Source organism: Microchirus variegatus (assembly GCF_963457635.1).
Source record: "Microchirus variegatus genome assembly, chromosome: 12".
In the NCBI taxonomy this organism is placed as follows: domain Eukaryota; kingdom Metazoa; phylum Chordata; class Actinopteri; order Pleuronectiformes; family Soleidae; genus Microchirus; species Microchirus variegatus.
Window position 1 is genome coordinate 15,405,768 of NC_139813.1, and position 25,957 is coordinate 15,431,724.

Here is a 25,957-nt window from a genome sequence, read left to right on the forward strand (position 1 = left end):
ATAACATGCTGTATATATACTTAATAATATCTAACTGCAGTCAAACAGGTTCATTTGTTCCCATTTCTGTGTCTCACACACATTGAATAGGTGTGAGAAGGGCGTGTTGCCGAGCCTATCTGGTTAAAGTCTGAGTGTAGGATTACTCTATCCTGCAGGGACAAAGATCAGATTGCTCTCGGATGAATATGTGTGTTTGAACAACATGTGCTCCCAGGGGAGATGAGGCAGTAAGTGTTTTCCTGAAGTCCTCTATAGTCCTATATATTAAATATCTTAGGCCAACTACATTGGTCCATATGTAATGCATTTGAGAAAAGGAGGCAGTCGGATGCTTTGTCGTGAATACTTTTGTCACCCTGAAGTTACGAGCCACAGCTTTACAGCGGCTTTACGATTTCCAGCTGTCATACTGGTTGTTTAATCTCTGTGTGTATTTGCTCTGGTGGATGTGAGATAAGCGTACGCAAGCTCACACCACGAGTAAAGGTTGTCCAGGCCGGTGTTTGTGTTGTTAATGAACAGACCTGCAATAGCTGAGATCATTTCCCCATGTTTAATTTTCCCCTCCCTTCTATGGCACCTGTCTTCTGATGTCGTCATTTTTCCCACTCTTGAATAACCAGCTATATTTGCATATAATTCGAATGAGTTTTTTTAGAACATTTCCAATGCTATTAATCACAGAGAAGTCGCAAAATCTCATGCTGGTGAAGAAATACTGGTCGTGTTGTGTTTAATTGACCAATTTCACCACTAATGCAGTGTTCTCACGATTTCCTGTAAACATGTGTCCTATATTTGTGTCACCCTTTCCCTTTAAGAACATATCAGGTATAAACTGATGCATTTCCATATTTACTGTACAACTGTGGTGGCACTTTAAGAGAGAAATAAGGCGTAGACATATACCATGTGCTTTATGGACACACCCCCTCTATGGATACTGCTGTAGTATGTGTGTGTATGTGTGTGTGCGTGCTCTCTGGCTTACACTCTCCCACTGCGTCACACTGGTCCATGTGCTACTGTTGTTAAGGAAACCCTTTACTGGTACCGGCTCATGTTTCCACCGCTGGATTCCCACTGAATATTTTAACAATCGTGCTGCCCTTAGTTAAACATGTGCCTGTGTGATGAAATGCTGTGATGATAGTTTGCATCTATAGAATAGGTCTTAGCTACAGAGCATGCAGCACTGCAGCAACAGTAGTGTCAGCAGCAGCAGCATCTCATAGGGAGTGAGGGAGTCAGGAGAAGTGCAATCCTCCCAGCTCTCCACCGCGCCAGTCTTATGGATTAAGTCTTCTTTTCTAAGCCCAGAGTAAAAGAGCTCATCCTCACTCTGTCGCACTCTCGATGTCTTTCTTCCTCTTTCCCTCTCTATGCCAGGGCAGGCACTACCATCACAGCCAGTGTGGACGTGGCACAGTGAGCTTCTCTGTTTGTCTCATTCATTCTCTCCTTGAGCATCACACTGTGCCTAATTCTTTATCCGTCATCTTTACCTTTAAACCTCTTGCTGTCATCTGCCACGTTTTGTTTCCTCCATCTCTCCAACTGTGTTTTTTCTGTCCTTCCCATTCTCTCTTTCCGTCTATCGTCAGATACAGAGCTACAATGTGTGGTCGGAGGAAATAAGCTTTTAGTGTCAGCTATTAGCCGATTGCACTCTCCATCCTCTCAGAGAGCAAGGCTCTTAGTAAGGTGACCTCGTCATCCACCATCATCTTCTGGTCCATCACTGACCTGCTTCCCGTCACTGCTCACCTCAGGAGGTTGGGATGGGCAGGAGTGTGGCTGAGTTAGCCAGGAGCTTAAGAGTTAGCAACAGTGTAGGTGATGCCAGAGAATAAAGGAAGGGGGAAAGGAGGATGTGCAGGCGGATGCTCGCAGGGCGAGTGGAAGCTGAAGAAGGGAGGCAGCCGCTCAGCCATCCCGGCACTCTTCACCATCACTGAGGAAGATGAGGGACGGAAGCGGAGAGGTGCTTGCAAAAGGAAGAAAAAAGGTATGGGGTATAAAGGAGAAGGTGACAGTGGAGAGCATAGGGGATGCATATGTTTTGGTACTTTGGGCTGTTTGAAAAGTGTGCGTTTGTGTGCTTTTTTTGGACCTTAATATCTGGAGATTAGGGTTGTTTCCTAAATCTCTGGAGAGTCGTAGTGGATAAATTGAAAAAAGAGTGTGTGTGTGTGTGTGTGTGTCTGTGTGTGTGTGTGTGTGTGTGTGTGTGTGTGTGTGTGTGTGTGTGTGTGTGTGTGTGTGTGTGTGTGTGTGTGTGTGTGTGTGTGTGTGTGTGTGTGTGTGTGTGTGTGTGTGTGTGTGTGTGTGTGTGTGTGTAAAAACCGTTTATATCAATAAATATCACAATAAATATCTGATAATTAAGACTAGCTTTACACAACAACGATCTGAACACAAACCTCAAAAGTGGCGTTGCATTCCCCATTTCACGTTTAGAAGAGCGTCTTTGAGTGGAAATCTGCGAGCACACGGTGACGCAAAAGTGTGTGAAATTTGATGTAGTATCCACGCCAGGTTACCTCAGGCTAGGTGGCACTGTGAAGCACTGCCAACAACACCAGCAGTTAGCGCATGCGTTGAAACTAGTGTGAAGTAGCCCACAGTCGAAAACCAAAACATTAACTCGGCTTACTTGCTGAAATGACTCCTGGATAGGTATCAGATCAGCTAAGGCAACTCGAATGTCCGACTGATGGATATAATTCGACATGTTTGTTGTTGTTTGGCTGTACTGCACATGAATTTGACGTCAATGCGTACGGTAGGATAGCCAGCGTGAGCAGCTCAGAGCACACTTTTGCGTTTTCAACCCTTTAGAGGGGAAAGCAATGGTGGAGCGTCAGCTAAACTAAAGGCACATCTGATAAAATATTTTGTTTCACCTGGGAGCATTGTCGGGTAAAGCCAGCCTAAAAATAGATTTTGCACCTGAATCAAAGTTGAAGAAACATCTAAAGTAATTATATGGGTATTTGGTTAATGCATAAACATATCATTATATATTTTACTGTTCTTACATTATTGCTTGCTGTTTGTGTATGTGCAGATACTCAGCTTTCCAGGGACGGGTGTCTGTCAGGTCTGATGAGAAAGCACAGCTATGATGTGTGTGTGGGTTGGTTTGTTTGTATTTTAGAAAGCAGCTGACGAGGCACGATCAGGTCAACACAAGGACAACAGATGAGTGAATGTGCAGTTCACCACTTCACGCGTTGTATGTGGCTTTAATGCATCAGTAAGCAGATCTGTCAGTCTGCTGGACAGCGAGTCACAGCTGGTATAAATTAGCAATACATTCACTTTCTATTTTCTTGATCATGTCTTCCAGAACAACCTATAGAAAAAGAGGGAGGTGGACTCAGGAACTTGTCTCTGTTTGAATTGCTTCCTGGTCTTAAGGCCTAGTACACAACAAAGAGTGGGAGAAAAAGCCTATGGGCAATGTTTTAGGGTTAGTATTACAGAGTAACTTTGGAACTTTCATTGATGAACAACTGATGAAAACAAAGCAAATTAATTTGCTTGTGCACTAATAGCTCTCAAACTGTAATACTGTTTATTGTGAGGAGCAACTGGGTTTTATGCATGGAACAAACTTCAACACATAGTTTTGATAGTTCCATATTTGAAGAAAAGTTGTTTCTGAGTTACCCATCCTCTGTCAAGCTCTTATCCTTTGTTATTTTAAATCAACTTTGTATACAGACTCCTAACTATTATCATTAAATATTATACCCTCTCAAAATATCACCATGACAACATTTCAATACTGAGACACCAGTTTCTAGTATTATTAGTGGCCCTTTTTTGTCAAACATCAAATACTGGAGTGAATGATGACACTCACTTTAGCTTATTTAGCGCAATTAAAACCTGAAAGTGCTGTTTGTCATGAACGCAGCCTCATGTGTTGTTAGCAGCCACCCTTTTTTTCACCTGTTATCCAGTCCTGAAAGGCCTATGCTGGCTGGATCTTAGCGTTTAGCTTAGCATTAGCAGAGGCTAATCCTCTCATGCAGGCTGCAGTGAAGGCAGGAGGACACACAGCTTGCTCGCCTCCTACCCACTGGCCCCAGACAGCACAGCATTAATCACTAACTCTGACCATGTAATCTGAATGTAGATGGATTGGGGGTGGGGAGCAGGCGTGTGCACCAGCATGAAGGGAGGGAGGGCCAGATTAAACAACCACACTCTCCTCCTGTCTCACTCTTTTATAAACACACGCATATACACACATGAGTACACATATACACACAATAAAAGGATGGGGGGGAGTCACCACAACCTGTCTCACACAGTTGGTTCACACTGACACTGACAACTGACCTCTAACTCTTTCTCACTTCCTGCCTTTACTCTGGTAACGCTTGAATTTCGGGTGGTCCCTTTTTTTTTGTCTCATATGGATCTTCATCATTTGCTCTTTCTTACTCACCACTGAACCCTCTGTGCACCATGGACTGTGATCTTATCGTGCATCTTTCTCTCCTGGAATCATGAACCAAAACCCAGGTAATGGCTTGCACAGAGACATGCAGTTGTCATTTCTGAATCAACATCAATTGGACGAGTGCAGGGTAGTGTAGTGCAATTTGTAAGTATCTGTAGAGTTTTGTTTTCACTTTATACTCCAGCACACTTGAAATGATGATTACTGAGGGATCAAAGTGCAGATTTTGAGCTCTATTGTTAACCCAGTGCAGAGATTTAAACATCCATCGTAGAGCCAAACATAAATTATCTTCAGTCTATTTCTTTCCCTTCTAATGTAATATTCACTTCAATACTTTTGCAACTTGTATTTTGCTAAACCCTTGGGTTTCTCTTGACAATTTTGGAAATATTAGGGTAGAGCTTATAAAGAAATGGCAACAGATGGGCTGAGTCTTTGAAGGTTTATTATTTATTATTTATTTGATTGAATGCACTAAAATCTTGGGGCATCTTGCTCTTATTTACACTGTACAACATATTAGTTGTGTAAAATTGAACAAATATTTAATAATTTTAGGGTTTAGTGGCTTAATGCTTGCACACTGTACTGTTACTTTATAAATAATTGTGAATCATCTTTTATTGTAAATGCAATAGGAGGTTTTTCCTTTTCTTTTTCTACTTACATTTTTCTCCCTCTTGTTTTCCTCTGTGTTTTGTTCCGGGCTTTTCCCTATTTGTGTGACTGAGAATTATCCAAGCTCTTTTCATTGGGTTGCTCCAGTTTAAGCTGTCAAATGAAATAAAGTAGTTCAGTACTTTCCCTGTCACCACATGACTGAAGTTACGTACTCGGCCTGTCACGGTGTCTACTACATCATCATACTCTCAGAAGTTAGCTAGCATTGAACAAGGTCCCTACTTTGTCCTTTTTAAATAATGACCATGTGACCTCTCATCCAGAGTTCATCTCACTTATGTTATTGGAGCCTATTCACCAATTCCTGTTTCAATATTTGTCTGCATGACATAATCCTCATCTCTTACAGTCTCTCATTGAGCAAATCTTTTGTTTGGATAAAATGATTTTAGGGGGAAGGAGCAGACAGACTTCACATTATTGTAACCTGGTCCCAGCCAAACCTTTCCTGTTTATAACAATAGCCATTATGAAACCAGTTCCAAAACTGGTGCACCTGAGGCAGGGAAGGCTTGTTAATAGTGATCGCAGTCCTCTATTGCTGCTTCACAAACTGTGGCATGCAATACCTGCAACCTCATGTCTTTGTTCAGCACGCCTTTTGTGAATTAGTATTAGACATAATGAATACGACGGGGTGGAAACGGCACCAACACTTTGCATTTAGAAACATTTTTGGAGCATCACAAACCACGAGTGTAGCAGTAGGTGGAAAGCATAATGCATTTCTCACAAAATCCCCATGACTGAGCAAAATCTTTTCACAGATGAAAGCCAGGAATGAGCTAGTAATTTGACCTTGGGTTAACATGAGTAACAACTTGATTTTTGTCAGGAAGAGCACCACAAATGTGGTTACTCCCTCTTTATCTAATCCAATGGTATTTTATTTTTGCTACTGTGCACTGATCAGCCACAACACTGAGTCCCCTTTGTGCCACCAAATCACCCTACCCTTCAAGACGTACCCTGTAGTGACCACAAGACCTCTAACAGGAACTCCATGGTACCAGACACTTAGATGTCAGCATCAGATCATTGAATTCCTTTACATTGTGACGCATGTCCAATCAATAGACAAAGCTTATCCAGACTGATATCTTGAAGTTTACTCTTTCCTGCATCTAACATAGATTCAGAGATAAAGAGCTCATGTAGGGAAAACAGAAACAGAATAGGCTGTGTGCCTTGTGCTATTTCAGGTAGAGTCACTCTGTCTTAGTTTAGTCAGCGTAGTCTAGGTCAGAGAGGCTGATTTAAATTGGTCTTCAGCTTTCTGGGACAGATTTGTCTCTGTGGAGACTCCACGTCACTGCATGCAATGAGGATCAGTATTGTATGTTGTCTAAAATGGTGATATAACTCTGTACAGTGTATGTTACTGTGGACTGTTTGTTGCTCCATGTGGGATTCACCGTATAGTCATCTCAGAATGTTTTCCTTATATTTAATGGTTTGTCCTTGACTAATTAAGTTTGTCTTCGTCAAAGCACAAAGGTGGGTGCATGTTTTGATTTTGGCAGGTTTGCGACAGGCCCATCTGTTTGTGCACAAAGCCCATGTTAAGCTCTCTGTCCGTGTCCTGGAAGCTGACCTGAAATTACTGAGTCACCCTGAGCCTTGCAGTGCCATCAATCAATAGCCAATAGTATGAGCTGAGTTGGCAATGGGGCAACACACTGGAAACGTTTAAGAATACAAGAGATGCAGTTTATGTTGTTTCACCCCATTCTGTTTGCTTGGAAATATAAGAACTGACTGTTAACCTACTATAGATGTATTTCTCTACCATAGTTTGTCTTATGCAGCTTCTCTTTTCATCATTTTTATGCCTCCAGACTGGTGAAAGTTCTGGCCTGAGGCATCAGATTTCAAGATGTCCTTCCATTCTTGTAAACCTGATATCTCAGGAACATTTTGAGTGAATCTCATAAAATATGACACAGAACCTTGACTGAAGGATCTCAAGGATGAGCTGATTTTGGTGGACAAAGACCAAGGTCACTGTCACGTCATGTTGTGAACAGAGAAATCATCTAGCAAAAACATTTGCTTGAGCTGGGGGCTAATTCGATTTTTGGGATCAAATTTCAAGGTCATTGTGTCGTCACAAATCTTCACAACATGTCTCAGTAATGATTTGAGTAAATTGCTATAAACATTCACTTAGACTTGGAGTATTTGATGGTCTAAAGCAGGGTTTCTCACCCCTGGTCCTGGGGAGCCACTGTCCTGCATGTTTTAGGTGTTTCCCTGCTCCAACACACCTGATTCCAATAAATGGGTCGTTATCATGCTTCAGCAGAGCTTACTGACGAGCTGACCATTTGAATCAGGTGTGTTTGAGGTGAAGGTCACAGTGATATCGCAACATATTCACAAAGATCTCTTGTCAATAGTCTTGATTGGTAGAACAAGTCCTGCTGCTGAAGAATAAGGTATTAATACGTGCTTAATGATTACTAATAAAGGGCTAGTATTCTACTTATATATGTTAGTAAGCACATAGTGAATGGTGAAAATGTGTTCCCTAATCTAAAGTGTTACCTAAATCTTTAATTAGAGACATTCAAACTTCAACAATACCACTTTGTTTTCCTTTCAGTTTCCTACTCCCAGTATAAATCAGAGGATGGCACAGTGTCATCTGCTGCCCGTCCGAGCTCCTCGGGCTCTGGACAGATCTACACTCCCAGTCCAACCTCAATCCCTGCTTCGATCCATCACCACACCACCACCAGCCCCAGTAACAATGCTGCTACCAAAATGGGTAAGTCACTCTGGTTTACAGGTTTAACAAAGCTAAATTAAGACATAACATAGATTTTGTCTGCTTTCACCAGTTTTAAACGCAGTTTATTCTGCTCTTTAATTGTTGTTTTAGCCGCAGACTCGTTGCTCTTCAACAAGATTGACGAGAGACAGAGGCTGGCCCGTGAGCGTCGTGAGGAGCGTGAGAAACAGAATGGTGTGTTTAACTGTGTGTGTGGTAGTGGAGGTGGTCGTGGTATGTGTGTGTGTGTGTGTGGCAGGGGTAGACTCTACACCAGTGTGTAATCAGTCTATAAATGGGGTATTTAGATGCACCACTCACTGTTTTTTTTTTGGTTTTTTTCCCACAGCATATATCACTACTGAACTTGGTTTGTAGCTGTAGTGGAGGGTTTGTTTCTCTGGTTGTTACATAAAGTCCTGGCCAAAGCCGGGGTCACCCCGGTAACCATGGCACCCATGTTATGCAATGGGTTGGGCCATGGGACAGATTTTAGGAGCTCATAGTGAGTGAATGATGTACCACAGGTGGGTTTTAGAGTTATAGCCTGTTAAAAACTGAAAGTATACATTCAGTAGGAGCTCACCTCGCATTGCCTGGGTGATTTAGTCCAACTTTGAGATATTTGATTTAGTGCAATTTCAGTCATGTTTACATGTATTTTAGGAGTCTGCTTTTAGTTGGACTAACACGATCAATTAATTATGTTTTTCCAAATGTAAACTGAGTTAGTGCTGTACAGTGGTGTACCTCTGGCCACAGCTGAAGGGCTGAGGGATTTGCTTTGTGTTGAGAGCTAAAGCTTAGTCACATGGTCTTCAGCTGACCCTTTACACTGCTGCTATAAGCCGTGTGTGTGTGTGTGATTGTGCATACTGGGCTCAGGTGAATGTGCATCAAACCTTTATCAACTGTCACCATTATGCCTCAGCCATCAAGGAGGTCCAGTGGCAGGCACGTGAGGAGCGAGCCAGGCAGCACTATGAGAAACACCTGGAGGAAAGGAGGAAGAAGTTGGAGGAGCAGAGGATAAAGGAGGATAAGAGACGGATCGCCGTGGACGAGAAACGGCGGCAGAAACTGGAGGAGGACAGGGTACAGAGAGACGCGTTCATGTTCACAAATCTGTGCAGGCAGATCTATTTAGGACTCATATTAACACACAGACACAATCATGCATATGCACTGTTTCAAAAACCCAGAACAGAATTCTGATGCCTTCACAGAGTTGTGGTATTAAAAAGACTCTACTGTGTCATGAAATAAGAGGAAATTGTTTAAAATGCAGCGAAAAAAAAGGAAAAAACTCTCTCAACCAACATGTTTTAGAGGGAAACTACTTCAACACAAGTTACTAAGACATACTACGAAAAAAAAGTATGAGAAATAAAGTAAAACGTTTAAAAAGTATACAACTGAACAGGAGCCGTTGTGAAAGGCTGCCAGCCGGTTGACGTATGCGCACTGAGGAAAGTGAGATCAGAGACACAGTCCAGGAATGTTAAAGGTCAGATCCTGAAAACCTCACAAGTGTTCTTTACTGTACATGTTTGGAGTATTTTAAAAATGTTGAAACAGCCAAGAATTGTGGCTTAGCAGCAGCCATGAAAGTGTCTTAATTTCCTGTATTCTACATACTTTCAACTGTTGTCTGATGAGGTCAAACAATTCTGGGCATTAGACGCAAGTTCAATTCTCTAGTCTTCCTGCACTCTTTTAAAAGCTCATTATGTGACAATGCTGTCATTCTTATTTTCACCAAAGGTTCGTCATGAAGCAGTGATTCGTCGGACATTGGAGAAAAGCCATAAAACCAGGCAGAAGCCCAACCGCTGGTCATGGGGAGGGGCTCTGTACACAAACACTCCCAACACACCAGCCGGTACTTCAACACATCACACATCTTAACAACAGACTACCACTGTGTGTGTGTATGCATGTGTGTGTGTCAAACACAGGTGGAATTAGACTGAGAAATAAGTGCTTTCAGCTCTCTGATGTCTTACTGCATGACTGGTGTAAATATGTCCGCCTGCATCTGCGTGTCACTTTTGTTCAGCTGTTTTAATATTTGTGTCAGATCCTCTGCCCATTATTGTTATTGCTGACTCACACCCTGATCTACCTCTGCCTCTCCCTCCCTTTCTTTCTTCCTCTGTTTTCCCCTATTATCAAACTCAACCTCTCCCTCTCTTCCTCTTCCCCGCTCACGGATCTCCCTCCTCTCTGCTCTTTGTTTCTCTTCGCCATTGTCCTTCCACCTCCTGGTCCAGGTTTTGTCGAGTCGGCTTTCCTCTATCCACTCGACCTTGCTGGACTGGAGCACATGCAGAGTGCTTTCAGTCTCTACCGCAGATATGGAATGGCCTCCCAATGTGAATATTATAGCAGTGTGCCAGTTAGCTGGCTAGTGTTAGACTGCTCACTGTAGCACTGCAGCTGTGCACTGTGGCATTAGTGTAAATGTAGACCAGTGTGAATGGCTCCATTAGTTTTTATTTGCACGTAGTAATCCTCTTTTAGGTTATATTGTATTCTATTTAAATAGAAATAAGACGCATTTAGCTTTAATTTGATATAATTTCTAACAACATATTTGTAGTTGTTTAATCTAATTTAATTAGACTTGATTAACTTCCCGTGTCCAGCTGTCTTTCTCCCCTGTCTGTCGTGAAGTCCCTGACTTTAATGGTTTGCAATTCGTTTACTTTTGTCATGTTGCTTCTTTTTTAGATGGTGACAGACGGTCAGTGTCCACTGTGAATTTATCCAAACACGCAGACCCGGTCATTACCAAGCGCCTCTCCTATTCCTCTGCCACGCTCCTGCACTCACCAGACAGAGGTAATGACAATGAATGTTACAAACACTATTCATGACATTATTAATGACATGTTGTTATCTGTGTGTGGTTGATTATTAAGTATGTCTAACCACTTTTGTTTTCTCTTAAGTTTAGGGAAAACAAAGCACTTAAATAATATCAGTACTTTTGCTATCAAAAGCTGCTAACTAGCTTAGCTCAAATAACAACCAGAAATTGGGGTAACAATTTACCGCTGTCCAAAGGTAACAGAATAACCTACCAGCACCTCTACAGATAATTAAATAATGTCTTATATCTGAAGTTTAACTCCAAAAACCACTTACCACTGTAAGTAACAAATAGAATATAATGTGTCATTACGTGAACTTTCGATGTACTGTTAGGTTGGATTTGTTACCACTGGACAACCAAGCTAACTGTTACCCTCTCATCTATTAAGGAAATAAACATTATTCTCAAAATATCAGCCAATTCCTTAAAATACATATTTATATATATATATGTATTTTCATTGAACATTTAGTCATGTATTCTCTGACAGGCTTACAGATGAGAACAGCCTCCTCTCCTGTCATTAACAAAGCTCAGTCCAATCTCCGCCTGCACCAGGGAAAGACCACCCTGCAGAAAGGCACAGGTGTTTTCTGGGATTTTTTTTTTGTCAACTGGTCGCTCATTTTTGTATTATGCTATAAACTTGGTTGCACAGCAAACAGATCGTGGGTTGGAACCTGTTTATATAATAATAGATGTGAACGTTGTGTGGCTGAACCAGACATTTAATAGAAAACTAACCTTTGATATGAACGTCTTGATCTTTACATTGATGTGATGTCAGATTATTTTTGATAATATGTACACACTCATCTAACAGAACATACTGTAGTACAGTATGTGCGTGTGTTTCATCAGAGGGATCAAGATTTTTTTCACCCTCTAGCGTGACCCTCTTTCTCTAATCCTCTGTGGGATAATCTTTTTGTTTTTGTGGGAACTTTTTTTTTTTTTTTTTATCCCAGCTGAAAATTTGGCACCCGCATTTCCACAGTGGGACTGATGTGTAAATAAAATGACACTGTGGAAACGACACATATTCCCTGTATTCTGCTTTAGTACAGAGCAGTGTATGTTAGAGATTCAGTTTCCAGCCCAGTTGTATCTTTGCTCACTGCGATCCCCTGCAGCCTCTGTATTCTGCATAATTAGCAGAGCAAGCAATGCTGCATGTTTTGTCTGAGAAACTCTCCTTTGTTTTCTAAGTGGCAAATCAGGACACCAAAAGGATTATTTAATTTGCATGATTCCTACCCAGGTGCTAGGGACTCTGCATGGACAGATACTGGTAACACCTTACAAAACAGTAATAATTTTGTAATTGGGAAGTAATATGATGGTAATACCATTGTAGTCCTATTATAACCAAGTGTGTGGGAGATAAAGGAGGATTATAATATGGTAATTCACAAACACTCATGTGAAGCTATTACACTGATGGTAGTCTATAGAAATCCTCATTGCCAAGCTATTACATGGATTTTACTATAAAATAAGATGGTATTTATGGTATATATTCTCCATATTACCATTGTTATTACCAAGCTGGGGATAGCAGATAGTATTACTATTATATCACCCCTGAATTACAATATTATTGCCATATCATTTTCCATTCTGTTATGTAAGGTGTTACCCACAATATTTTAAGTATCATGCTTTAAAAACTTTAAATGCATTTTGAATAATTAATTTAAAGGTTTAAATTGCAGATGTAATTTGCCTTGTTTTTAGTTGAAATATTCTCCTCTGTGTTTGTCTCTGGTCTGGGCTTCGCTTCATGCTGTTGTGGTGCATGCAGGTGTAGGTGTAACAAAACAGCCTGTGCATGTTTAAGACGCTTTAAACGCCGTCGCCTACACAGTTGTCCAATGCGAGGGAAGCAATATAAAATAATTATAATAAAGCATCCATTATAATCTGCATTGGCTGATTACTTGGGATAATAAGTGGGTAGGTTAAAAAAGCTTTGGCTGTTGTCGAACCTCAAATGTGTCATGTGCGTCCAGGTCCGCGTCGCCTCCCTCTGACGCCGTGGGAAAGCAACGTGGTGAATCGCCTGCAGCAGCCGACACACTCCTACCTGGCCCGCAGTCGCAGTGCCATGAGTCTGTCTGGAGAGCAAACAGGTAACATCCCTCATTTAAGACCCATCGTTATATTGTGTGTGAGTGACACACCAAATTATACATCACTGTTGTTCATAGTGCTCAAACGTATTTTAATGAGATTTGGTCAGGTTTAAGGCATTATACTGTCTGAAACTTTCCTCACCACCCTGCGACAGGCACACAAGTAAGCTATTTAGGAAGTATTCTCATACTGATGCCATTCTTTGTTTCCCTGGAGGTCAGCCGAGTTGTGGGGTCAAGCATTACGTCGTGATTTTGAGCATATTGTTGTTTCCCAGAAACTCAGGCCTGTTTCTGTCTTTTGTGTTCATTCTGTGTTTTTTGAATAATCATACTCCTGCCCATGCTCTCCTCATCAACTTTACTCACACTAAAGCTGTTGCTTTACTCTTTTCTGCACTGATGTGCAAATGCACCTGTTTCTTAGTAAGCTGCTATGTGGTGTTGATTCTGGTAATTGTAGTTTTGCATGAATGACTAAGTTGAAATACTTCCAACACTGGGGTTGTTTACAGCAGGGATCACACAACTTGTATATCTTTTTAAGATTGTATACGTTGTAAGTTTTTCTTTTTCTCCATTTCTGATCATTCACACTAAACCGTTTTCTTAAAAAAAAAAAAAAACACATTAAATGACATCTTTAATTTGATTGTCAAAGAGTGTTTGCACTAATATCTTCTTTCTCTGTTTTCACCAACACCATACCTTCGCTGCTCTTCCCAAACCCCCCGGCTTCTCTCTCACATCCTTCTCCTTCCTTTCTCTCTTGCTTCTGATTATCACACCCTGACTCTTCCGTTGTTTCATAAATCCCCACATTGTCTTGGTCCATTACCCTCCGCAAATCCGTGCCCAAAAATCCTCCCACCTCCATGCGTCACCATAGCCATGCCTGTGTGTCCTCGCTCAGTGTCTTGCCACCCGATGGGCTCCGTGTCCTTCAAGGTTCTGCAGGCTCAGCCGCTGCCTCACTGCCGCAGCCAGGACAGGAACCTCAGCAGGGAGGCGGCCTCGTCCTCCTCCACCACCCCACGCAGGAGGACGACTGGAACCACACAGGTAACTCATGGCACAATTGGCACACGTGTGTTCGGCTGGTTATCTAGGACAGTGTGGCAGTGTGCTATCATTTATGTAGTCATATCCTGTTTTTCCATTCATACCAAGTACAATGCAGTCATTTGTGTGACATAACATGTGCTATATTATCTTTATTTCAGTGTTTAACTGAGGGGGGTTAATTTCACATTTGCTCTTTAATTTAAAGTAATGGATATAAAGATATTGAGTTGATTAGTATTTCTTTATATTTTGATGAGGGTTTTTTGTTAAACTTGGCTGGTCAGAGATTATATGTGGTCAATAAAAAGGTTGTTTGAGTCTAATCCTTTTACTCATCTTCTGCTGCTGCTGTCACCAGGTAGGGCACCTAGATCTGGACAATGCCTCAACCACCTGATAGCTGTGTATTGATATAGACAATGCTACCTCAGTGATGCTATATCAGTTGCTCACCTGTCTCCTGGTTAAGTGACACAGAATCATCATCTTAATAATTAGTGGCTTCTCCTCCACCAACAGCGAAAGGACCGTGACAACGTCAGGAAGTCGTGGAGCAACCTTTCACTCCCACTGGCCCCCATTATGATGGTTCCCCCCAACAAACACTCCTCTTCTATAGGCAAAAAGAAAGTGACAGTGCCCTCTCCTGGCAGGTAGGAGAACTATGGTTTGTTTGGAACAGGAACTGGGTTTAACTCTTTGATCAGGTTGTGGTGCTTTTAAACTGTGAAAAATGTCCAGAGAATGACATTTTGTGGTGACAACACTTGTAGCTAATTACAGCCTCTCTTCTTGCACACAGGCCTCCGCAGAAGACACCAGCGCGTCCTCCAACCCCCAAGCTGCTTAAGTCCCCAGGGGCAGAAGACACGGGAAACCTTCGTCCTGTAAGAATCACACCTGACAGTCCCCGCTCCCCAACTCCCACCAGAGGCCAAGAGAAGGAGCAAGAAAGGGTCTTCAGCCCCCCTGAGCCTCGACCTCAACCGCTGGGTCAGAACAGGACATCAAATGAGCAGACAGCACCAGCAGCATCCAGCGGTCAGTTGCCACACTGATTAAGCATAATTATGCAGCATGCATCAGTCATTTCATTCATTAAATTTTACTTAATGCCCTTCAGAGAACATAAGCAGTCCTCCAGCACAGAAGCCTTCAGCAGGCACCACAGATCCAGAGGAGGCGAGTCGTATCCTCGCTGAGAAACGGCGGCTGGCCCGTGAGCAGAGGGAGCGGGAGGAAGAAGAGCGTAGGGTACAAGAGGAGCAAGCAAGGTAGAGTATGTGCAGGATCTTTACAGAGCAAGTGGAGGTGCAGCATTGACTTTGTGTGTCCATACAGGTTGGCGAGAGAGGAGATCGCACGCCGAAAGGCCGAGGAGCGAGTGAAGAGAGAGGAGGAGGCTCAGCAGCAGGCGGAGGAGAAAAGGAGGAGGGAGGAGGAAGAGAGGAAGGTGGAGGAAGAGAGACTTCAAAAAGAGAGGGAGGAGGCAGAGAAACAGGTTAGAGGGACCGTACAGGGGGGAAGCAACGTGTAATTCGCGATCTGTCAATCTCACAATAGATAATGAGTGTGTCTGAATGTCTGTTGGTCAGAAAGAGGAAGAAGAGTCCAGACAGAGAGAGGAGGCAGAGCGGCTGCGGCAGCAGAGAGAGAAACACTTCCAGAAAGAGGAGGCTGAACGACTGGAGAGAAAGAAGGTGAATTTCGCACACGCATAATTATCATAATTCTCCTCGTGTGCAGTGCACGTAAAAGCTTTTTGTTTCCTAATCGTCAGCGTCTGGACGAGATCATGAAGAGGACAAGACGTTCAGACACAGCTGAGAAGGTAAAGACAAGAGGAAATGTCAAACTCTTTGTCGAGTTTGTGTTGTTTTTTCAGTTGTGTTCAGTCTCTTTTTGTCGTTTCCCCAATTCTAGAAAGTTATTCCCAGCAGTAATGGAGACAACACAGGTAATTAAGCTTCATCCCTGTGTGCAATCTTTTATAATAATAAAACAGGTCTGGAGTAGCTTTGGTGCCTGTATCTGACAACTGTGTTGGTCTCTTTTCATCATCAGCTTCTCCTGCTCCACCTGCAGTGACGGTGTCACCTTTACACAGCAGCAACAGCAACAGTCGGCAACTTGAGCCCAACACAAACCCCAGCACTGCAGCACTGAGCCCTCCTGGGCAGAGGTACAGCTGTAGTGCCTGCATCATGAATGAGGCTGTTAAAAGAACATTTTCAAAACTCCTCTTCCATTTCTGTTTTCCTTTTTATTCCAGGGAGAATGGGGAGTTTGAGGAGGTGATTGTCCTGCCTTCACATTCTAGGTTGTCACCTCCCGAGGGAGAGGAGGAGCAGCACATTCAGCAGGAGGAGAGAGTTCCTGTCATAGCCTTCAGGGAGAACGGTCTCCTAAAACCTTTGAGTGGAATAGAGGATATATCAGCTCAGCAGGGTCCAGGTCAATGAGCAACACACTCTGCTTCTCCTCTGCTTCTTTGTCCTCCACCTTTTTCTTCCTCCTATCAAAGACTGTCAGTCACAGATGTCAGATTTAATATCTATTTTTCCCTAAATGGGTACATAAATCACTAAATGGACGTCATGTTCTTATTGAATAGCTACAGAGGCCTTCACCTCTTTTAAATGTTTCCCAGGCGTGTTCCTGTTGACTCCATATAGCATACACCAGCAGTATTGCCCCCTAGTGGCTATTCAATGAATTGTTACTTCTTGGTGAGACTCACCTTTTAAACTGGAAGACTGCGGCCACTTGGGATGTGGGTTTTTACCAGGTTTAAAGTCCATGTTTTGGTGGACATGGCATCACTGATGTGCTACAGTATATAGTGCAGATTGGACAGTTTAAAAAACACAATTTTAACAAAGTAGAAGGTTTCTCGATGCCTTTGAAGAGGTGGTTCTTTTACTCTTCCCAGTCTTCACTGCAACTGATGTTTTGTTTCTGTTTAGATGTCGCCTGATTCATCGTGTGACCGAGATGATTCTACACCTAGTGAGACAGGAAAAAAGGTGGAGAAACACGGAGCAGCTGCACTGAATCAAAGGAGGAACCTGCACCATCGGAGGTTTATTTTCTTGCCCGCCCACAACAGCAGAGCACCACAGCCATGTCCCAAAGATGGCGTCTCCAAAGATGAAACTAAATCTTCTCCAGAGAGAGCAGACGTTACTTCTCCCTTCAACACCGCTCTCTGTGGAACAGACAGACTTTCTGTCTCTGACCATGTTTACACTTGGTCACTTGTTTGTTTTGTGTTCAGCCTCCATCTTACACCCGATTCTGAAGTCACCAGTGGACAAACGGACATCTCATCTGACTGTGTGCATGGTATGTATAAGTGTGTGAGAAGGACTAATGGTAACGTAAATGAGATTAGTCATAATACTTGAAGTGTGTGCGCGCATGTGTGTGTATGTGAATCAGTACCACAGGTTAGGTTTCATTAATGTGTGTTTTCGCTTTAACTGGAATGTTTAACATACTCGACTGAAATAACACAGAAGAGATGGGGACGAAGGATTGATGTCATTGTATGATGTTGTATAAAGACTACAGTAAAGGTTCATGTCGTGTAAAATATACTCCACTGTGTCGTCAGTGTTTAAAGCTGGAGGTTATTCTTCAGATGAGACGGCAGCAGCAGTGTCATGGAGTTTAAGTTAAATAATGACATAATGAAAAATACCTTATTGTCAAACACCTGAGAATTAGGGTGTAAACCACTGTTTGTTTTTTCATTTCTGTAAATTTGAAATGTGTTTTTGTTTTTTCCTCATCTTCCCGTCTTCACTTTCTGTTGAGAATGAGATAAAAACAAAAAAAAGCATCCTTAACTTCTGTCACACCCCTTTTTTTTGCATTGACCTCATCATAGCTGTGGACCGAGGTTGTCCTTTGTTCTGAACAAGCAAGTACAAAATGATGTTAATTTTGAAATAATTTCATGAATTAGATTTTTTTTTTTGTTATGAAGAAATGCTGCTAATTCTGAAATTCATTTGCCTTACCACATTGTGGGAAGAACTTAGATCTGTTCTTGGTTTCGATTTAAATTAAAATATGCATTCCCTGTATGAGCTTTGATAGTCTGGCCACACGCTCAATCTCTGTGTGAGGGGGATTAAAGTGAAGCACTGGCATGAGCCTCACTTTTCACCCAATTCTCAGCACACTTGGCATTTAGTTCTCAAAGCTTTTGCAACACCACAAATGAAATTTAACTTGAAATGAAACTTGACGTAGCTTGCGAAAAAAAAACCTGCTGTAACACGAGCGAAATCTTGTTTAGAATATTACACATAGCTATATAAATGATGTATAAATGTTTATATTTTACTAAGACTGACCGTGAGGACTTGAGAAGTAACAAGCCCTTTACTTCAGAGGAGAAGATCTTTGAACCACTGTAAATCTGAAATCTTTGTACAACAGTTCAGCTGTTCTGTTTGAAAAGAAAATTAAACTTTTTGAATTGATTACCTACTCACTGATGTGGCTGTACAATTGTTTTTTTAATTATTGACTCTTTTAAAGGACAGAAACACATGTCCATCTATTACAATTAGCAAAGGCTAAAAACACACAGAAAGAGAAAATAGGACATAATAAAAAAGGAGGGAAGAAAAATATTTACACTTGAGAATAGAGGAACATAAACACCACAGATTAACATTTGTCTCATTCAGTTCAAAGTAGAATAGACCATATTCGATAAAATCTCAAGTGCTTTTGAGAGTTGATGATATTTTAAGTTATTCACAGGAACTGATGGCAAGTATGTGAAGTTGTGACTATGCACATAAAGTCAGGATGTGTTCCTGTGGTGTGCTCACTCCGATAAACAGCAGCAGAGAGCGGTTTAAGCTCAAGTTTCACCAGTAGAAGGTTTTCGTGAGGAAACTGGCGGCAGTGTTAAGCCAGCTTCCGCTTGCGTCTTCCTTCGCCGCGGTGCGGGAAATAGCTCGGTCGACCTCCTTCTCGGGGCTCTCCTCTTCCTCTGGGAGGTAGTCTGGCAACGCAGAGTTCTGCTGTACCTTCACCCCAGATGTGTTCAGAGAGATCAAAACCTGAATGAAGCAATCAATAGGAGAGGAGAGATCATTTAGCTTGATGAACAACTTGTTGGGAAAGCCACATGAAGGGAATATTTGAGTGTTCAGTGCTCACTACCTCTTCTCCTTTTTCGTTCTTCACCACCTGCTGGGCCGACAACACATTTGTGGCAGCGATGGCTGATGCCAGACTCTGCAAATGAAGAAAGATCGGGGAAGACAGTCAGTAGTACATTCCCATTCAACTGTCTCAGTATACAAGCACTGGCAGATAATCAATTTATTGAATGAAGTGTTTGACCACCCCAACTATACAAAGTTTCAAATTGTTAATATTAAGTGTTTTCTGTTTGACCTTTAACACCACAAATAAAACAATTTAACCTGTAAAGCTCCATTCCTAGCATCGAAAATACAATAATTGTATTGTATTTTATTGGACGTCATCAATCAGAAAAGATGCACCGTTTCCTTGAGCCTGAATTATGAGCCACCTAATCATTAAATGCATATTTTTGTGTCTGTTACCTCAGTAGAAAGGTCAGAGCGGATTCGGACAGTGCATCTCTTGGAAGCCATCTGGAACGTGAAGCTGATCACTCCTCTGACCTTCAGAAGAGCCTCTTCACACAAACCTCGCTGGTCCTTGGTAACAGAGGGAGATTTGTTCAGTTCAGAGCAGGAAACAACATTTATATCTACACTTGTGTGCACATGGGTGTGTGTGATTATCATCATCCAGCCTACTTACTGTGCTGTCCAGTCCTTGAATGTGCAGAGTGACCGACTTTGCCTTCTTATTGGAGGAGTTGATAAAAAACTGTGGTTTCTTTCTCCGCTCCTGCTCCGGTGTGCGAGGTACTGGATTAGCTGGTGCACACAGAATGTCGTACACCTCCTGAGCCAAGGCTGTGATGTCAACTGACAGTCCTTCTCTGAAAAGAGAAACATATATGATGATGATGATGCCAGGTTCCGATCATCACCTTTCACATGACAGCAAACGTGACTGCAAAGAGTAAAAGCCATCTCACCTTCCTATAAGATTCTCCAGGCTCACCATCATTCCCAGTTCATTCGCCATGGTGGGGATGTTGGGAGGCAACTCAGCCAAGTAACGCAGGGTCTGAGGACATACAAAGGAAGAACATGGATGATGTATATACAAACGTTTGTTTTGATATTCGACCTGTTCTTACTAAAGCAATAAAAAAGAGCTGTGGTCAGACATACACTCAAGTCCAGACATTTTACAGAATGTGTATGTGAATGCAAATGACCACAGAAGTCAATAAGGACATTTTTTCAGGCAACTTCTTGTCGGCTCTCTGGTATAATGTCAGGACAGTGTGAGCTCATGATCGGCCTTCTAGGTCACTAAATCGAACCAGTATATCTTGAATGGAGGCACCCACGCTAACACCCCCACTCACCTGAAGAGTTGCGAACAGAACCTCGCTGTTCTGGTGGTCGAGGAAGAGAACCAGTCCGGGCAGACAGCCTTCATCCTGGACTATCACCGCCCGATTCTGCGGTTCCGACGCCAGATCCCGCAGCTGACTCACCACCGACAGCGCGTCCATCATCTCTGTAAACTGAACCAGACATTTGCAGCCAACTTTAGTCGTAATACTCTGGATATATACAGCGATAGAACTGCACCCTTTAAAAAAAATAATAATAATTAGCATGTTTTGCTAATGCTAACATCGTTGCTAGCCAAAGAGGCTAACTACTTTGTGTACGTTAACGAAAAGCGGAACAACTAACAGCGAGGACGAGTTTATACGTTTTGGTGTAACATTTGGACTCAAAATCACGAAACAATAACACATACGACATTATAAATGCGTGTATGATACAAAGAATGTACCATAAAGGTAATTGAATTCGGTTTACTTACTCAAGAGGAGAACCAGCTCGTGGACAAAAATACAAATTTAATTTGGTGCTCCGTTTTCGCGACACCTGATTGGCCGCTCGGCCGCAGCCCACGCATCTCCATCAGTCCCGCCTATTGGTTCTTCGCATTCAGTTGCTCTCAGCTGCCAATCAGAGAAGATCTTACTACTCCAGCTTTATTTGACTTCACATAGTTCTTGTGTGAGCGAGCGCGTGAGCAAGAGAAGTGTTTTTAAGTCCGTTTATTTCTGTGATTATAGTTCGTGTTTCTTGTTTTATGACGGTGTTTGTGGTTGATATCACACAGCGACAGATGCCCGCTTTGACAAGAAAACGAGTGCAAGGTAAGTACAGCTGTGTTTCCCGCTTCTGTCGCGTGTTCTGTTGCTTTTGCACGTTTCGTTTCACTGCGGCGCTTGTGCGGTAGTTAGTCACGTCCCCTGCACTGCTGTAAACCGAAGGTTTTTCTCATTCTGTGGGAAAAATATATCACAGAAACTGTGAAGTGTGAACCATTAACTTCAGGCTGATGCAGCAGCAGAGTCAGCATCCAGAGACACAGGCAGCTGCCTGTTCTCCCTGAGCATCATTGTGTGTGAGAGATAACACCAAGTCAAAATAATGGATTTAAGTGGCCACGTAGAGTTTATTTTAAATATCCTGTTCATATTATTATTTAAATATAAATAAATAAATAAACATATCAAGCTCTGAAACTTAACAGGGTCGATAGAGTTATGTTTGCAGCTGTGTATCAACATTTAAGGACAGTTAAATTAAGCATAGACCGGAAGTCTTATGTTTATGCTCAGAAATAAGGGATTAATTAACGAATATATTCAGAATCAAGAAGATCAATTGTCATTATTCTCATGTGAAAAGGAAATTCACTGGCTTCCATCAATAATGCATAAATAAACACAGGAAGAAGCTGTTTTTCTGAATCTGGAAACCGGGAATTATTTCCATAGCAACATTAATATATTTCTCTTGTTTTGTTATCTATAATGTATATTAGATTAAAGGTTAGTGCCAACTGTCATTTTTTTCTCTTTCGTTGTTGAGTTTTGTGTCTTTGGATTCATTTCAGGCGCCCGGTATGTGACTCAGTGACAACCTTCCTGTTTTGGCCTCTCACCAAGTCCATCAGCAGAAACTGGAGCTTTGCAGTTGTCAGCTGGTGCAGGACAAAGTCTTTCCAATGTCTTTAGTGGAGGATGTTCTGCATGTGTTCCACATGGTCATGGAGTACTTTGGAGTTCCTCCAGACATGGTGAGACACACTTCTTCTGCTACAATTGTGTTCGTGACTGTGCATCTGTCATTTATGCATTTATGTTTGGTGTCACATTGTGTGTGTTTGATTTGAATAAAACTTCAAACCTATTTTGGTTAATTTTCACTTGTCAGCAAGAGGTGGAGGTTGAAAGTTAAAGTGTGTCTGCTCTGAGTAGCAGCAGATAATTATTTGTAAAGTGTACATTAAATGTCCACTGAGGACATGTACAAGAGAGAGAGTTAAATAACCGTGGCTGAAGCTCTTTATTATTTGGCTTCCCTGTCCAGGATTATTTATTATCCACACCAGTTTATCTGATCTGACATCTTCTCTGTCTTCAGCCATCTAGATATCTCCACTGTAGACCTGCTGTTTTCTTCTGCTCTGGTGCAGACATTTTTGAGAGAGGTAGTGGGGCTGTTTAGGACATTTCTGATGCCACATTTGTTATTTTGTCTTTAGCTGGTTCCAGTGTGGGACAGTCAGTTGTGCGGTCAATATCGCAGCATTGTGCGGATGATTGGGACAAATCTCCCACTGACACCAATTCCACGTATCCACTTTCAGGTGCACTACAACTTTTTTTTTTTTAAATAAGCTGAAAAGTGTCTAAATCTAAATTTAAACAGTGTTAATAAATGTCTATGTTTTGCCTTAGATCCCTTTGCTCAACTATAAGCCCCATGGATGTGCTGATGTCAACGTGGAAAAGCCTAACATCCCCTCATTTGCTGACATACTGTGGGTCTTAGAGGATGAAGGGGAGCACTTTGCCAAGACCAGGTAAGCATGTAGACATGTATTGAATGATTGTTGCTCATTTACACCCCCCCTCTGACTGTCCTGACATGGTGAAATGTCCTTTGGCAGGAACCATTTACCGCCAAAGAAGCAGAGTGCTGTAAATCGAGAGGTGGTGAAATCCTCGGGACCCACCAGGATTCAAATCCAGGGAGGAGGCAGACCAGTGAAATCGACGGTTGATGCAGATGCCATGAAGAAGATCACAGCACTGGAGGATGAGCTGCACAAACTACGAGCTCAGATAGCTATGATTGTAACCTCTGCTTCGGCCTCAGGTACACAATATTTGAACTTTTCTACCTGTACAATAAAGTTGATATTTTCAGGTAGAATTATAATTTTTGTCTTTCAACGTGTTTTTAGGTCTGACAGAAATTCCAAATAGCCCGAGGCCACCTCTGATGTCTCCACTACCTCACCCAGCTCTCACCTCCACACCACGCGCTAGTGCTCCTCCTCCACCACCACCACCCCCTCCACTTCCTCCTCCCTGCCCTGGCTCCTCCACTGAGACTTTATCTGTAATGGAGCTGATCCACAAACGCAGGAACAAGGACACAGACGGCGGTAAGGGTCACCGCAAGTCCCAGGGCTCGAACCCCAGGAGTTTGGAAGTCAAAGGGTTCCCCTCCATGATGGATGTTCTCAAGGACTTGACTCAAGTGAAATTGCGCTCTGTGGAGAGGTAGGTCGTCAATATCGAGAGAATATAAGTGTGTCAGCATGCATGATTGAGTTGTACTAATATTAACGTCCGAGTCCAACTGTCTCCTCAGTTATGCCAGTACCTTCGTTTATTTTCTCGTATTTCCATACTGATTAATTTTAGTACGTTTTACATTTTTAGACAGAGACTTTTGTTGTTTTTCACTGAGTAAAATAGTCTGTTGCCATGGTAATACCTGCAGAGTGAAAGACTACTCTCTATATTATCTATTTAACATGTTGTCAAAAACCACCATTCTGGTGGTAATTTCAAGATGTAATTCGTTGTGGTATGAATTACTGCTCTGTAAATTTCCTCCTCTTACAAAATATCTCTTATTCCTCCAGATCACCTGGGGGCACACCAGTATGTAGGGGAGGCAGTAAGGGACAAGCAGCGCTGCTCAATGACCCAGCGGCTCTCATTGCAGAAGCTCTAAAGAAGAAGTTTGCCAAGCATCACCACAATAACTCGTCTGACAAAGAGAATTCACTTGAACTCTCACCTTTCGGCAGCCCTGAAACACCCAAGGTTTGTTTGTTTTTTTACATATGAAGCCCCATTTTCACCAAGTGGTAGAGTTTTGACCAGTGTGGTACATCACACAGTTAGAAGAGGACAAAAAAGAATCAATACTGTCCCGGTTTTTGGCAGCCTTCTGTTGGGGGTACAGGGTCAAGCTGTATCCACCCACCCAAGAAATAGGGATAGACCAATTATTGACCGGGCCGATTATCAGCATCAGCCGGCTAAGGCCGAACGATTTTGAATAAATATCTAATTGTGATTATTTTGACAGGAATTGCGATCACGATAAGATTCGCGACATCCGAGGGAATGGTGATTTTTTTTTTTTTTTTTACCAATTTTAATTCAAAAAACATATGTAAAAGGATTATTGTCTGATATTTGTGCAGATCTGTGAGAAATCTGAAAACATCTCTTCACTTGACACATCTTCGCACCTCCTGCGATTTGAAAATTGTAGGCCATATTGCGATTTCGATATAATTTCAATTAATTGTTCAGTTCCAATATCGGCTCCAAATATCGATTATCGGCCTCCTTTACTAATAATCAGTATCGGCCCTGAGAAAAACATATCGGTCTATCTCTACCAAGAATTATCACTTGCATGCAACATTATGAAAAACAGGGGCTTTTCCATGCATAAAGCTAAGCTTGTCGTCTCATAAATAGCAGCACACCAAGAAGCAAGAATGTCCACCATCCTGGCCCTTTGTTCACTGTGTCACATTTTTCGTCTTCATATTATTCTTAATATTTATTGCTGAGCTCCACTCTGTCATTTACTTATCTAGCCCGCACACCCGGTGTTGGAAATGCAAGTGTACATTCCAAACTGCACCCTGGTGACTTGAACTCCTCGGCATTGCTTGGTGGAAAATGAGGCTATTCTTAAAAAATAAACACACCTTTTGTTTATTTCAGTGCACTCACATATTCCTTTCAGACATTTTCACAGTCACTCTGTTTATTTGTGGTCTAATTAAAGATCTATGAGTCAAAAATATAGACATACAGTCCAGTGTACCTTTTTCTTGCAATGTAAATGTTGTCCACCTCTGCATCTTGTGGTTAAAAAAAAAAAGTTTATCTGCATAATCTGCACGATTGTTAACCTGCTGAACCTTCATGTTCCAGATCCCTCACCTCACCAGACGCAGTAAGGGACGCCGCAGCCTGTTGGCCTATTAAATGAGAACTGACCTGAAAGAATGAGAGAGCGCCTGTCAGCCATTACAGCGCCCTCGCCTTTTCTTTATATGCAAGTGTTTTGTCTCACAGTGAATATGGCGCCTTAAATTGTTACGTTTTTTTTCTTTGTCGGGATATTTAAATGTATGTTTTTGTAAAAGCTAATGCACGGACGGTATCATTGTTTTGTTTGTGTAAATCAGAGTTTTTTATGGATTTCATTGTCAATGTTAATGTCTTTGTGTGTGAAGCTCCTTTCAAAGGAGACGATGTATTTAAGCAGGTATGTAATGTAGCTTTTCTCTGCATGCCCTCGTGTTTCTAAATTCACTTTGTGAGGCCTTGAAACGACCAATGAGTTTTGAGATGGTCCCAATCTATGCAACTGCTGTTTCAGGGTCAAGTGCACTGTACGTTTTCTTTTCCTCCTCGTGCTTCCTGATACTTCAGTTTGTGTCCAAAT

The 25,957-nt window shown here is 42.1% G+C and overlaps 3 protein-coding genes across 3 annotated transcripts; 2 read left to right on the top strand and 1 right to left on the bottom strand.

Moving 5' to 3' along the window:
* Nucleotides 1-1,842: 1,842 nt before the first annotated feature.
* Nucleotides 1,843-17,407, top strand: map7b (microtubule-associated protein 7b; the record flags this gene model as incomplete). Its single annotated transcript, XM_083898759.1, has 20 exons — nt 1,843-2,011; nt 7,770-7,934; nt 8,055-8,132; nt 8,869-9,032; nt 9,702-9,819; nt 10,211-10,312; nt 10,671-10,781; nt 11,306-11,401; nt 12,828-12,947; nt 13,840-14,012; nt 14,535-14,668; nt 14,818-15,056; nt 15,139-15,289; nt 15,357-15,528; nt 15,611-15,715; nt 15,796-15,846; nt 15,939-15,972; nt 16,080-16,197; nt 16,288-16,469; nt 16,982-17,407. 20 exons carry the CDS (start codon nt 1,843-1,845, stop codon nt 16,990-16,992), a joined length of 2,493 nt encoding a protein of 830 aa, XP_083754885.1. The 3' UTR covers nt 16,993-17,407.
* A 1,249-nt stretch (nt 17,408-18,656) lies between these two features.
* Nucleotides 18,657-20,670, bottom strand: armc1l (armadillo repeat containing 1, like; the record flags this gene model as incomplete). Its single annotated transcript, XM_083898919.1, has 6 exons — nt 18,657-19,099; nt 19,203-19,277; nt 19,613-19,729; nt 19,836-20,019; nt 20,119-20,210; nt 20,518-20,670. 6 exons carry the CDS (start codon nt 20,668-20,670, stop codon nt 18,905-18,907), a joined length of 816 nt encoding a protein of 271 aa, XP_083755045.1. The 3' UTR covers nt 18,657-18,904.
* Nucleotides 20,671-22,187: 1,517 nt separating this feature from the next.
* On the top strand, nt 22,188-25,494 carry mtfr2 (mitochondrial fission regulator 2; the record flags this gene model as incomplete). The annotated part of the gene is made up of 7 exons (XM_083898541.1): nt 22,188-22,259; nt 22,728-22,832; nt 22,924-23,048; nt 23,136-23,344; nt 23,433-23,754; nt 24,123-24,306; nt 25,441-25,494. 7 exons carry the CDS (start codon nt 22,188-22,190, stop codon nt 25,492-25,494), a joined length of 1,071 nt encoding a protein of 356 aa, XP_083754667.1.
* Nucleotides 25,495-25,957: the final 463 nt, after the last annotated feature.